The sequence below is a fragment of the Bison bison genome, unplaced genomic scaffold (genome assembly GCF_000754665.1).
Source record: "Bison bison bison isolate TAMUID 2011002044 unplaced genomic scaffold, Bison_UMD1.0 scf7180017864063, whole genome shotgun sequence".
Taxonomy (NCBI): Eukaryota; Metazoa; Chordata; class Mammalia; order Artiodactyla; family Bovidae; genus Bison; species Bison bison.
The window spans coordinates 9,829,092-9,840,637 of NW_011494635.1; the positions used below are offsets into that span (position 1 = coordinate 9,829,092).

At 39.5% G+C, this 11,546-nt stretch overlaps 1 protein-coding gene across 4 annotated transcripts in view; it reads right to left on the minus strand.

Annotated features, from left to right (window-relative positions):
- FERMT1 (fermitin family member 1) overlaps positions 1 to 11,546 on the minus strand; it is a 63,331-nt gene that overhangs the window by 5,711 nt on the left and 46,074 nt on the right. For all 4 annotated transcript variants that reach the window (XM_010836458.1, XM_010836457.1, XM_010836459.1 and 1 more), the window contains 5 exons: positions 7,302 to 7,426; positions 6,259 to 6,365; positions 4,891 to 5,112; positions 3,929 to 4,053; positions 2,445 to 2,586 (listed from right to left, as the gene is read on the minus strand). In XM_010836458.1, the coding sequence (XP_010834760.1) occupies positions 2,445 to 2,586; positions 3,929 to 4,053; positions 4,891 to 5,112; positions 6,259 to 6,365; positions 7,302 to 7,426 (721 nt within the window). The remainder of the gene's footprint in view (positions 1 to 2,444; positions 2,587 to 3,928; positions 4,054 to 4,890; positions 5,113 to 6,258; positions 6,366 to 7,301; positions 7,427 to 11,546) is intronic.

Below are 11,546 nucleotides of genomic sequence, written 5' to 3' on the forward strand. Positions count from 1 at the left end.
AAAAAGTAGCATCTTGGACATGGACTTATTAATCCATCTGAGAAATGTATGTCAGGACTTGTTCACTAGGTTGGGAGCAGAGGGGCAGGAGGAAGTATAAATGGAGGGATATATGTGGATGTGTTCATATTTATATTTTGCTTCATGTCTCATTTTTAATGGAATATTAAGGGAATGTATTTTAATCATGACTCTGCCAACATCTTTATGTAGAGGTCTATTGCCATTTTCTACTTTTACGAAATTTTTGTCCCAAGAAAGGTAGGACTACATTTTTTCCTTCTAGATTGAGTTGGTGTACTGTATTCTTGGTTATCAAATACTCATATAACTTTGGCACTTTGAAATGGTAAATATTCATGATGTGTGAAGAAGCATGATATGTAGCTGTATGATCTTAATTATATAAAAATGGATGCTTAGTTTTATAGATACACAAATGAAACCTAGAAGGACACATCAAATGGTAGACTGCTTGTGATTATGGATGACTTTGTGTTTTGCCTTTTGTGTTTTTTGGTTTCCTATTATGCACATGGTAGCTTTTAAGAAATATATGTTATTTTAAAAACCTTAAGAAAAAGAGTCACTGACTTTGGCAATTCCCAGAGTTGGATTTTTTTCCATATGGTGTTACTGAGGTATAACTGATATATCATAAACAGACCTATTTAAGGTACACAGTTGGGTTATTTTTTAAAATTGCAGTTGATTTACAATGCCATGCTAATTTCTGCTGTATAGCAAAGTGATTCAGATATATATATATACAGGGTGGGCCAAACTGTTCGTTCATTCTGTAACATCTTCTGGAAAAACCCAAATGAATTTTTTGGCCAACCCAATACACACACACACACCCCCACACACACACCCACACACATTTTTACAATAGCCTTTGCTATTATGGTTTATCATAGGATATTGAATATAGTTCTTTGTGCTATACAGCAGGTATATTGCTGTATAGCAATATACCTTGTTTATCCATTCTATATACAAAAGCCTACATCCGCTAAACCCAACCTCCCCCTCCATCCCTCCCTCAACTCTCTCCCCTGTGGCAAACATCAGTCTGTTCTCTATGTCTGTGAGTCTGTTTCTGTTTTGTAAATAGGTTCATTTGTGTTATATTTTAGATTCTGTATCATATAGTATAGCCATATAATTGTATACCATATGTACACCATTATACCATAATAATCATATGGTATTTATCTTCCTCTTTTTGACTTGTTTCACATAGTATGAGGATCTCTAGGTGCATGCATGTTGCTGCAAATGGCATTATTCTGTTCTTTTTCACGGCTGAGTAGTACTCCATTGTGTCTATGGACCACATCTTCTCCATCCATTCATCTGTTGTTGGACGTTTAGGTGGTTTCCATGTCTTGGCTATTGTGAATAGTGCTGCTTTAAACATAGAGGTCCACATATCTTTTTGAATTAGAGTTCTGTCTGGATATATGCCCAGGAGTGGGATTTCTGGATCATATGGTAATTCTATTTTCAGTTTTCTGAGGAACCTCCATACTGTTTTCCAGAGTGGTTGCACCAACTTACACCAAGAGCGTAGGAGGTTGCCCTTTTCTCCACACCCTCTCCAGCATTTATTGTTTGCTGATTTTTTGATGATGGTCATTCTGACTGGTGTGAGGTGGCGCTTCATTGTAGTTTTGATTTCCATTTCCCGGAGGTGGATTTATATGGCCTTGAGGGTATAGCAAGGTTTTTCAAGCCACTGCCTTAGAGGCCATCTAATCTCAGACCTTCATGCTACAAAAGAGTTAAGACTGTCAACAGCTGTGCTGAGAGGAATCCATGGTTCTTAAAAAAATGTGAGTCTCTTAACCTCCCTCTACACTGACAGCTTTCTACTGGAAAAATGGGAATGCCAAAGGAATGAAGTAAAGATCCTCTATCATCATTAGAAGAATGTTTTAAATCATCAGGACTCTCAGGTGTCTCTGACTCAGTCCAGCACAGCCTGTGACGTAGGTGTGGCCTGGTTCCTAGGGCACTGATGATCCGGGTGGACCTGAGAGTCCTCAACCAGTTATACCTCTTGGCAGCCAGTCAGATGAGGCCTGTTTTGGATTTATTCTGTATGATATATACATCTCAGGTGGCTTCTGCTAAGTAATTATCAGCCTAAATCTTATATAATCATACATGAGTTGAAGGAAATTAAACTACTGAGCAATTTTAGAGTCTGTCTGTATGGAGACCAAGCCAACTTATGTTAATTCAAAAGCATTTGGCCTATACTTGTTAGGGAACTGCCCAGAACTGCCTGTGATTATTTTAGCAGACAATTACCACATGCTTGTGGTTTCTAAATTCTAGGTATAAAAATACCTTCTTAAAATCAGAATAAACTGCAGTTCTGAGGGAGCACAGGTTTAATAGGTTCAACATTGAATGTATCCAGACTTTCACTTTACCTGCCGGATTTCCCAGTTTACATTCCACTGTTTCATATTTGTAAATCTCCATGTTGTAATTGGGATCCCAGTGGCTGCATCGATTCTAATCAACCTATTATATGAAATTCCCAGAATGTCATCTTTTTTGCTTCCTTTAAATCTGAAAAAAATTAATTAAAAGATGTAACTGCTTCCTGTGACAAGATGTTTATTCACACACAACTTCTTAAAAATAATACCAACATTTCTAAATCATTTCTGAAGAGTAGACAATGAGGGATTAACTTTCTGCAAAGGGCATTATTATTGTGATAGAGAGAATATGAAGGCTGGAGAGAATTAGGATGTCCTGCTGACATTATTTAAATGAAATTGACATCAGAGGAAAGCAAAATAAGAGGTAGTCAAGTCAATTAATTCAAATTAGTACCAACTGTGTATGCCAGGCACCCTTCTAGGCACTGCTTAGGCACAGTGACCTAAGCAGACAGAAAGAACATTCCTAACCTCATTGAGCTTATATCCTAGCTGGGGGACAGGGTCATGAATAAGTGAAATATATATGTCAGATAAGATCATGAATGAGAATAAAGCACAGAAGTGAGACAGGGAATAATGGCGAGGAGGTTGTTACAATTTTAAATAGAATGTCAGGGAGATCTTAGTGAGAAGGAAGATTTGATTGAAGAACTGGTGTCTATGAGGGTGTGAGTTATGTGGATACCTGGAGAAAAAGTATCTTAGGCGGAGAGCACAGTGCAAAGGCCTGAGCTCTCTTTCCCTCACCAGCCCCCTCATTCTCAAAGCCCTGCCAGGAGGCCAGCGTGGCTCCCTGCCAGGAGGCCAGGGCAGCATGAATGAGGGGCTAAGCTAAGTCACTTCAGTCGTGTCCAACTCTGTGCGACCCCATAGACGGCAGCCCACCAGGCTCCCCCATCCCTGGGATTCTCCAGGCAAGAACACTGAAGTGGGTTGCCATTTCCTTCTCTAATGCATGAAAGTGAAAAGTGAAAGTGAAGTTGCTCAGTTGTGTCCGACTCTTCTCGACCTCATGGACTGCAGCCATGGAATTTTCCAGGCTCCTCCGTCCATGGAATTTTCCAGGCAAGAGTACTGGAGTGGGGATAGGAAGTTAAATTCCAGAGTTAAGGTCCTGCAGGGCCACTGTAAGGATTTGGCCTTTACCCTGAGTGTGACAGAATGCCTTTAGATGGGGTGAGAAGAAGCCTGACAGGATTTGACTTAAAAGGATCACACAGGCTGCTAAATTGAAAACTTAGGGGACAAGCAGGAGAAGCAGAGAGATCAGGTAGGCACTCTGAACAGAGGTATGGAAGATTGTCATGAGCAGCCAAAAGTGATGGTCATTTGTGAAGAGACAGTATTCTAAAGTTAAAAAAAAGGAGAATTTTATATTCTAGACCAAATGAGAATAAACTGGATTCCAAGGAAGCCACTTAGAATTGAACAGAAAGTAAGAGGCAGGGGAGCATTTTGATCACCTGACAAGGTAGTAGGTGAGGCCGAATTCAGGTAGAGACTGCCATGCCTGGATGAATCGCAGCTTGGCTTCGACCAGGGGCATCTGGGCCACGTTCTGGTGGGCTTCCAGAATGCAGGCTGCCAGCTAAGCAGAAGTGGGAGATGTCAAATTCCCTTTAGCAGACACTGACTCTCTACAGCAAGCATCCTGTTGGCTTCAGGTCTCCAGTGAGAAGAATGAACACAAGACCCAATTGCAGCTTCACAAAGACAATTCCTTTCCATTCATTCATTGATTCACTCTCTCTCTTTTTCTATAATACATACAAATCACTGGGGAGAAGCAGGATGATCAGGTAATATGTAGGCTTGCTTTCTTTCTGGGGTCTGTGGAGTCTCCATGGGCAATGGTTCAACTCGAATCATTTTACTGTGTAACTTTCAACCCACTCTTATGGAAGCATAAATTTAAAATTTTAATTTGTGGGGACTAAATCATTCTTTCAAAATTTTTATTCTGGGAATATTGCCATGTTCAGTTAGTAGTGCAGTCATTGCGATCAAAATTAACAATTATTTGGGACTTCCTTGTTGGCCCAGTGGTTAAGAATCCACCCTCCGATGCAGGGAACATGGGTTCAATATCTGGTCGGGGAACTTAGATCCCACATGCCACAGAGCGACTAAACCTATGTGCCACAGTGACTGAGCCTGCATGCTCTAGAGCCTTTGTGTTGCAATTAGAGAGAGGGCCACTTGCCACAATGAAGACCCCTCATGCTGTAATTAAGATCCAACACAGCCAAATAAATAAACATTTAAAAAATTAACAATAATTTCTTAATATCATTTGATACCCAGTCATAGTTAAATTTCCCCATTAGCTGATTTTTCATGATGATGATCTCAATTTAATTCCCTATTCTATTTCAGAAAATACAGAATGTACTGCAAATAATCACCCCAGCCAGATTAGCAGTACCTGTTTAGACTTGTGCTTTTTTGCACACCGAGGTGACACAAAACATTCCGGGTTCATGTCCATGTTTTCGAGACCAGAAGCCACTTGAGGTGCTGAGTTCCGATTTTTCATCTTCAGAAAAGAAAGGATGTTGAGGACCTCTGGCTGGTAGGAGCTGTCTGCCATGGTTTTGCCCTTTGATGCCAAGATGCAGGCAGCCATCCATTGGGCATACTGGCTCTCCTGCAAGAAATACCAGAGGGCTGAGAAGCAAGTTCAAGTACAAAGCTGCCATGCTCGGGAACAGAGCAGGATTTGGACCATCAATCTAGAAGATGTGGGGTGGCATGCATTTGAACTGTCTGTTAATCACCTAATTTAATACCATATGAGAGTTTTTGAGTCCTGTATTGAGTTTCTAGAGACCAAGGGACTGGAGAACAGGAATGTTGACTTTGAGAAATTCTGTGTGGAGAACTTTGAATTTAAAGATGAACCAAGGACACAAAGGAGCTTCGTGGAGCACAGACAGGTGGAAACTCAAACTACTGGGGGACGTCCTTGATGTATATTCCCATTTTCATATCATGTCTTATCCCTTTACAGAAGACAGTGAGGAAAATCATTAACTGACTTCTCATATTATTTCTCTCCCGGCCTGTCCTTAGCAAAGCTTCTAATCCTATGATAGGAATCAGGTCCATTGGTGGATGTGAACCAGCTAGTTGTGGCTTCTATTGTTCTTTAATGTCTGTGCTCATTTGCTACCTCAGGGAGCAAAGGGGAGTGGTCCAGAAGCCAAGGGGATGTGGGTGAAGAGTGAAATTAATTCTTCAGGGCAACAGTAGGTGTGGTTCACTGAATCACTGGCCTCAGTCATCACCCTCCTTGCATCCACATCTCTAGCCGTGTAATTTTACAGTCCCTCCCATCAGAGCCAGAGTGTAATTTCCCATCTTTTGACTTTCAGCCTGGCCAAGGATGTGCTTTAATCAATGGAGTGTGGTTGGAAATGACAGGATACCTACCAACTGACTCCAAGCTTAAGTGTTAGGAGGTCTCACACATTCCCACTTTCCTTCTGGCACTTCTGCCATCACAATGAGAAGAGCATCCCCAGGCAGCCCGGGGCTCAAAGTAAAGCCCATGAGCTCAGCCAGTGGTAAAGAGCCAGCTGAGCCAGGTGGATGGCTTGAAGCAGATTTGTCCAGCTGCCCACAGCCTGAATCATCCAATCCCTAGTCACCTGGCAGAATGCTTATTGGTATGTATCTTTATGATTTTTGTGATTGTTACAAAGCAGGAGCTGACTGGTGAGTGCTCTGATTTGAGAAAACAACTGAGATGGTTTGTCTTGAGGCTTAATAAAAGAGAAGTGATTTTACTTACATGGTCACATCTCAGATACACTTCATTCATACCATCAGCAACCGGGATTAGTAATTTGATTCCAAATTTTCTCCCTGCTACATTCACATCTGGCACAACTTCACAACCTGAACGGTAGAAGGCAGGGAAAGAACTGAGTTCTGAGAAATCAAATATCAGATGTGCATCTAAAAACAAAGAGTTTGAACATAAACTCCTCAGATTTGACTCTCTTCTGAAAAACTGAAGAGCAGGCTGATAACATTAATTAAAGCAGGGGTCCCCAACCTCTGGGATCTAGTGCCTGACGGGCTGAGGTGGAGATGATGTAACAATAATAGGGATAAAGTGCACAATAAATGTAGTGTGCTTGAATCATCCCCAAACCGTCCCCCCACCCCCGCCCCCAATCTGTGGAAAAACTGTCTTCCACAAAACTAGTCCCTGGTGCCAAAAGGACTAGGGGCTGCTGAATTAAATGATCACTAGGTAAGTTAGGACCTTAACATGGATAAATAAAAATACTTTATTTTATGGATTTCTTAAATATATCATTGATTGACTTCCTTTTCAGGCTAATTTGGCTAACTCATATGATCAGTTATTGAACATGAACTTTGAAAGAATTAAAGAAGAGGGAATTCTCCGATTGTCACAATGATAAGGGAATTGAGTGCACTAGTTAATTAAATTTTTAGTTAATGGAGTTACCAGTACACTCACAGCCATTTTCAGAAATAAAGCCCAAATGTGACATTGAATTAAACTAAATTGTTTTGGAATTCAGAAAGCTTTACAGGATCCAACAATGTCTCATGTACTACATTTATGACAACAATTACCATCACATCAGAGACTTGGACACACTGGGAAAGAAGGGACGGCATAATAACTGATTGTTTTTTCACTGATTTGCATTCCAGGTTCGTACTTCACGGGGAGGACGAGCTTCAGGCAGGTGGCCATTGACAGCCATGACAGACAGAGGTTTCTCTGGGAGTGGACATGCTTTCACCCTCTTGATGGGCCAAGTCAGGACATACTGAGATACTGGACCCTCTTACCTCTAAGGTTTAATTTTTCAACTGGTTCTCCTTGTTCAAGTTCCTTATTCTTAAAGTAGGCTATAGATGTGTCTTTAAAGACAAACCAATATTGTTTGAAAGCTTTTAATATTAGCTTTTTGGGCCTGCAAATTAAAGTACAGTAAACATTTGAAAAACCATCCAGAAATGTAGGACACATTGCAAATTCAAGCGAATCAAGATGCTCTAGAGATCCTTTCAAACAACATTCTCTTTATTTTTTAATAATTTTCAAATTGCTAACTCATTTCTAAAAGTGGACAATGGGGGTTTTGATATGAGATGTAGAAGTTAACACAAAATTTCAGGAGCTAGACCACTCAGTGCTACACTTTGGCTCTGCGGTATAAATGTGTGACCCTGGGAAAGACACTGTGTCTGTTTGGGTCATGTGTGCTACTTCTGTGTGATGGGAGAGTATCAGCCTCGAATTCACAGGGCTTTTGTGAGGGTAGAAAGAGGTAATTTCTGTAAAGTGCCTGGCAAACTGAAGTGCTCAACAAATTATTATTATTGTGATGATGTGAGAAACATCCATGAATATGGCGACATCTAAAATTTCAATTTATTTCTTGATTCTGAAAAAGCTCTCCATATGGACAACGCAAGCTTCAAGTTACAGACATAAAGACCAGATATAAAAGTAAGCAACCTTTTCTGTATTTTCCTCTTGACCCTAAGAGAAACCAACCGGAAAATTCCCAGTGAGCCACGGAAATCACCAAAATCTATAGCTAATCCGTGTAGACCCGACTGTTATTAAAAAATATTTTGAGGAAAGATTTCTAACCATGGTATCTGTTTAGGCCAGAAAACTGTACTCTGGGCTAGACAAGGTTGGCAGTGCCAAAAGAAGACCTCAGCTGAGTCATTCAAACTAGGAAACGAGAGAGCAAGCTGGGGAGCAGGGAAGAGGGTACAGCTAGACAGAGAAAAGGTAGCAGGTTTCATATGTGGTTCAGTGGGACAATTCTGGCTTTGGGGGTGGATCAGAGTACCTCGTATCAGAGAGGTGGGTTTCTGCATTCAAGAATGGGAGGAAGACAGGAAGCTTGGGGTTAACTGCACTCACATATGCTTCTAGGCAAGTCTTTTAACATGTTGGTACTAATCTTTGTCAGCTAAAAATGTGCTATCCTTAACACAAGGATAAGGGAAATGTTAATTTAAAAAACCAGCATATTACAGGAGATTGTTACATAACAGTTATATAATAAAATTGAAAAACATTATATGTAGTTAATATTTCCCAGATTTAACAAACTACTACTTAAAAAAGTTTTATCATGTTGAGAGTTGTAAGCTAATTTTAAGGGACACATTTAAAAGGTACCTGTCTAAGAATCAGATTTTCCAAAGTTAACGTTTTCAAAACAAAATCTAAGGACACAGCCTACAAACAAAATATAGTGAAGTCTCAGTTTAGTCTCGGGTGTCTAAATATTTCTATTCAGAATTAAGAATGAAACTCTGTTTCTCCATTTTAATCGGACTTGAAACATATCAACAGATTTTAAACTCTTCCTACTATCTTCTTCCAGGTTGGGTCATCCTCCAACTGCTGTCCCATATCCCCAGACTCTCATTCCATGTTCCAGAGACTGAGGAAAGGCAGGGAAAGAAGAGTGGAGAAGGCGTCAGAACGGGGAATGATGTACACAAGAATGAGACAGTCCCTTGTACACTGGAAACTATATGACATTGTTGAAAGAAACTGGAGAAGACACAGATATATGGGAAGATACTCCATGTTCATGCAGTGGAAGAATTAACATAATTAAAATGTTCATATTACCTAAAGCAATCTGCAGATTCAGTGCAATCCCTATCAAAATCCCAAGAATGTTTTTCACAGATAAAGAGCAAAAATTTCTAAAGTCTATATGGAACCACAAAAAACTGTGAATAGCCAAAGTAATCCTGATGAGGGTAGGGGGACAAAGCTGGAGGTATCACAGTCCCGGATTTTAATCTATATCACAAAGCCACAGTAATCAAAACAGCATGGTATAAGCAGAAAAACCCATGTACATGTGGACAATTAATTTAGATAAAGGAGCAAAGCACATACAATGGGGAAAGAATAGTCTCTTCAATAAATGGTGTTGGAAAAACTGGACTGTTACAGGCAAAAAAATGAAATGAGATCACCATCTTATTGTTGTTGTTTAGTTGCTAAGTCATGCCCTACTCTTTTGTGACCCCATGGACTGTAGCCTGTCAGTCCACGGGATTTGTCCATGGATTTTCCATGGGATTTTCCAGGCAAGAATACTGGAGTGGGTTGCCATGCCCTCCTCCAGGGGATCTTGCCAACTCAGGGATCAAACCCATGTCTCTTGCAATGGCAGATGGATTTTTTACCACTGAGCCACCTGGGAAGCTTATTATCTTATACCATACACAAAAAACAACTCAAAATGGATTAAAGACTTGAATGAAAAACTTGAAACCATAAAACTCCTAGAAGAAGAATACATAGGCATTACACCTATGTTTGCCAACATTGTTTAGATATTGGTCTTAGCAATATCTTTCTAGCTAAGTCTCCTCAAGCAAGGGAAACAAAAGCAAATTTTAAAAATTGGATTGTAAGAAGATTCTGGATGGCAAAGGAAACCATCAACAAAATGAGCAGACAAGCTACAGAATGGAAGAGGATATTTGCAAATGATATATGCAATAAAGCAAATATATATATCCAAAATATATAAAGAGCTCATATAATTCAACAATAACAAAAAACAAACAGCCCAAGTAAAGACTGAGCAGAGGAGATGAATAGACACTTTTCCAAAGACATACAGGTGACCAATAGGTACATGGAAAGATGTTCAACATCACTAATTATTAGGGAAATGCAAATCAAAGCCACAAGGTTAAAATCACTTCATGCTTGTTAGACTGGCTATTATGAAAAATAGAAATAAAAAGTGTTGGTGAGATTATGGAGAAAAGAGAACTCTCACACACTGTTTGTTGGTGGTAATGTAAGTTGATGTAGCTACCATGGAAAACAATATGGAGATTCCTCAAAAAATTAAGAATAAAACTACTGTATAACTCAGCAATTTCATTTCTCTGAGTATTTATCCAAAGAATATGAAAACACTAATTTGAAAAGATATATGCACCCCTATGTTCAATGTAGCATTATTTACTATAGCCAAGATATGAAAACAACCAGAGTATCCATCAATAAATGAATAAAGAAGATATGATATGAACATGTGTATGAATATATATGTATATTTTCAATATATATATTCACAATGAAATATTAGCCACAAAATAGAATGAAATCTTATCATTTGTCATGGACTTTGAGGGTACTACATTAAGTGCAATAAGTCATACAGAGGAAGACAAATACAGTATGATTTCATTCATGTGTGGAATACAAACATGTAAAATATCATGTATGAAATGAGATGCCAGTCCAGGTTCGATGCACGATACTGGATGCTTGGGGCTAGAGCACTGGGACGACCCAGAGGGATGGTATGGGGAGGGAGGAGGGAGGAGGGTTCAGGATGGGGAACACATGTATACCTGTGGCAGATTCATTTTGATATTTGGCAAAACTAATACAATTATGTAAAGTTTAAAAATAAAAATTAAAAGAAAAAAAAACAGACAAAATAAATGAACAAACCAAAACAAACACATAGATATAGAAATGAGAGTAGCAGTTACTAGAAGGGGAGGGTTGGGGAAAGGGGGGCACAATGGGTTAAAGGGATAAATTATATGGTGGTGGTGGTTGTGGTTTAGTTGCTTAAATTGTGTCTGACTCTTGTGACCCCATAGACTGTGGCCCACCAGGTGCCTCTGTCCATGGGATTCTCCAGGAAGTATACTGGAGTGGGTTGTCATTTCCTTCTCCAAGTGATCTTCTGGACCCAGGGACTGAACCTGTGTCTCCTGCAATGCAGGCAGATTCTTTACCACTGAGCCACCAGGGAAGCCCATGGTGATAGATGGAAACTAAATTTTGGTGGTGAGCACACTGTAGGGTACACAGAAGTAGAAATATAATGATGTATATATGAAAATCACATAATACTATAAATCAGTGTTACCTCAATAAAAATAAATGAAAAAGTAATCCTTAAATTTTACCTGAAGAATGACAAAGAGAAATAAAAGAAAAAAGAATGAGACAGTCTCAAATCCTCATGGAGCTTCCCTTTTAAAGAGGGAAATGTATAAGTAAATAAATAT